A 1,616-nucleotide genomic window follows, 5' to 3' on the forward strand; every position below is an offset into this window, starting at 1 on the left:
GTTCTATGTTTCCCAGTCCAAAAATCATTCTCCTTCATAGAAGTGAAATAAAGACTGAATGATTCTGCCTTCTTTCTATCATCTCCTTCCATTTATGGACGTTCTTCTTGTTCCAACATAGTTTTTTTTAAGTCTTTTGAATTATCTAGAACATTCACCTCTAATCATACAACTTATTCTGGGCTTTAGCATTCTGAATTATTCCTTATAGGACCATTTCCCTTTTTCATACTCATCTTTCATTACATGCCTTTTGTTTCAGCCTCTGTAAGGCATACTTCGAATTAAGTATTTTCAAAATTTAGCTCTTATCTTCTCCTACAAATAAGCTCTTCCCTCAAACCTTACTAAATCTTCTAACAGTGAGCTCTCGTGTCTTCATCAAATCACTTAAGAGATTCTCCTGAAACTCACAAGCTGACTACACACTCTCCTCATTGCCACCTTCATGTCTTTGTTCCTTAAGGTATAGATGACTGGATTAAGAGAGGGTGTAAGAACTATATCAAAAACAGCAAGGAAGTTATCCAGACGTGACGTGGCATGTGGCCTTGTATAAACAAAGATCAATGGACCAAAGAATAAAACCACCACAGTGATGTGAGCTGACAGAGTGGAGAGGGCCTTAGAGACACCACCTGATGAACTCTTCTGAACAGTGACTAAGATGAAAATGTAGGAGATGATCAAAATGAAAAACACAAACAGGGACATGAAGCCACTATTAGCAGTGACTATGAACTGCAGTCTATATGTGTCTATGCAAGCAAGTTTGATAAACCGAGGGAAGTCACAATAAAAACTATCCAACTCATTGGGGCCACAGAAAGGCAAATGAACTACAAAAGCCAGTTGGGCCACTGAATGGATAAGGCCAATGATCCAAGCTATAGCCAGAAGAAAAATGCACATTCTTGGACACATAATAGTTAGGTAGTGGAGAGGTTTACATATAGCTACATATCTGTCAAAGGCCATGGCAATGAGAAGCACCATCTCAACTCCACCAATCAGGTGAATAAAAAACATCTGAGTGATGCAACCATAGAATGAGATGACTTTGTGCTTTCTGAAAAGATCACTCATCATCTTAGGGGAAATTACAGAGGACATTCCCAGATCAATAAAGGAGAGATTGGCCAGCAGGAAATACATGGGAGAGTGTAAGTGAATGTCAGTGGTCACTGTGAGCACAATGAGAGAATTTCCCAGCATGCTTGCCAAGTAGAACACAAAGGAGAACACAAAGAGGAAAAGTTGAACGTCCCAAGAATTGGAAAGACCCAGGAATACAAACTCAGACACCACAGAATGATTCTCTCTGTCCATTGACTCAGAAATCCTGGATGATATGTAACCTGTAAAAAAAAAAGATAAAGAGATTCCAAATGACAAGGAATGAGTTAGAAACAGTGATGTCCCAAACAAGAGTGCTATCTTGAATCCTTTAAAATGTACAAAAGAAAGCAGAAAGAAGTTCTAAAGGAAGCCTAAGCAAGACAGTCCTTAAAATAGCAAGCAGAATTAATGCAGACACATAGACATATACACATAAAAATAACACAAATACTTATATTATTAATGAGTGGGGCAGAATGAAGAATCAATTTCATGTA

The 1,616-nt window shown here is 38.1% G+C and overlaps 1 protein-coding gene across 1 annotated transcript; it reads right to left on the minus strand.

The window, feature by feature from the left end:
* Window positions 1-390: 390 nt before the first annotated feature.
* On the minus strand, window positions 391-1,347 carry LOC123236097 (olfactory receptor 4F3/4F16/4F29-like). The gene has a single exon (XM_044662358.1). The coding sequence runs from the start codon at window positions 1,327-1,329 to the stop codon at window positions 391-393; it is 939 nt and encodes a 312-aa protein (XP_044518293.1). The 5' UTR covers window positions 1,330-1,347.
* Between the last annotated feature and the right edge of the window lie 269 nt (window positions 1,348-1,616).

This window comes from Gracilinanus agilis, chromosome 2 (genome assembly GCF_016433145.1).
Source record: "Gracilinanus agilis isolate LMUSP501 chromosome 2, AgileGrace, whole genome shotgun sequence".
NCBI classification, from domain to species: domain Eukaryota; kingdom Metazoa; phylum Chordata; class Mammalia; order Didelphimorphia; family Didelphidae; genus Gracilinanus; species Gracilinanus agilis.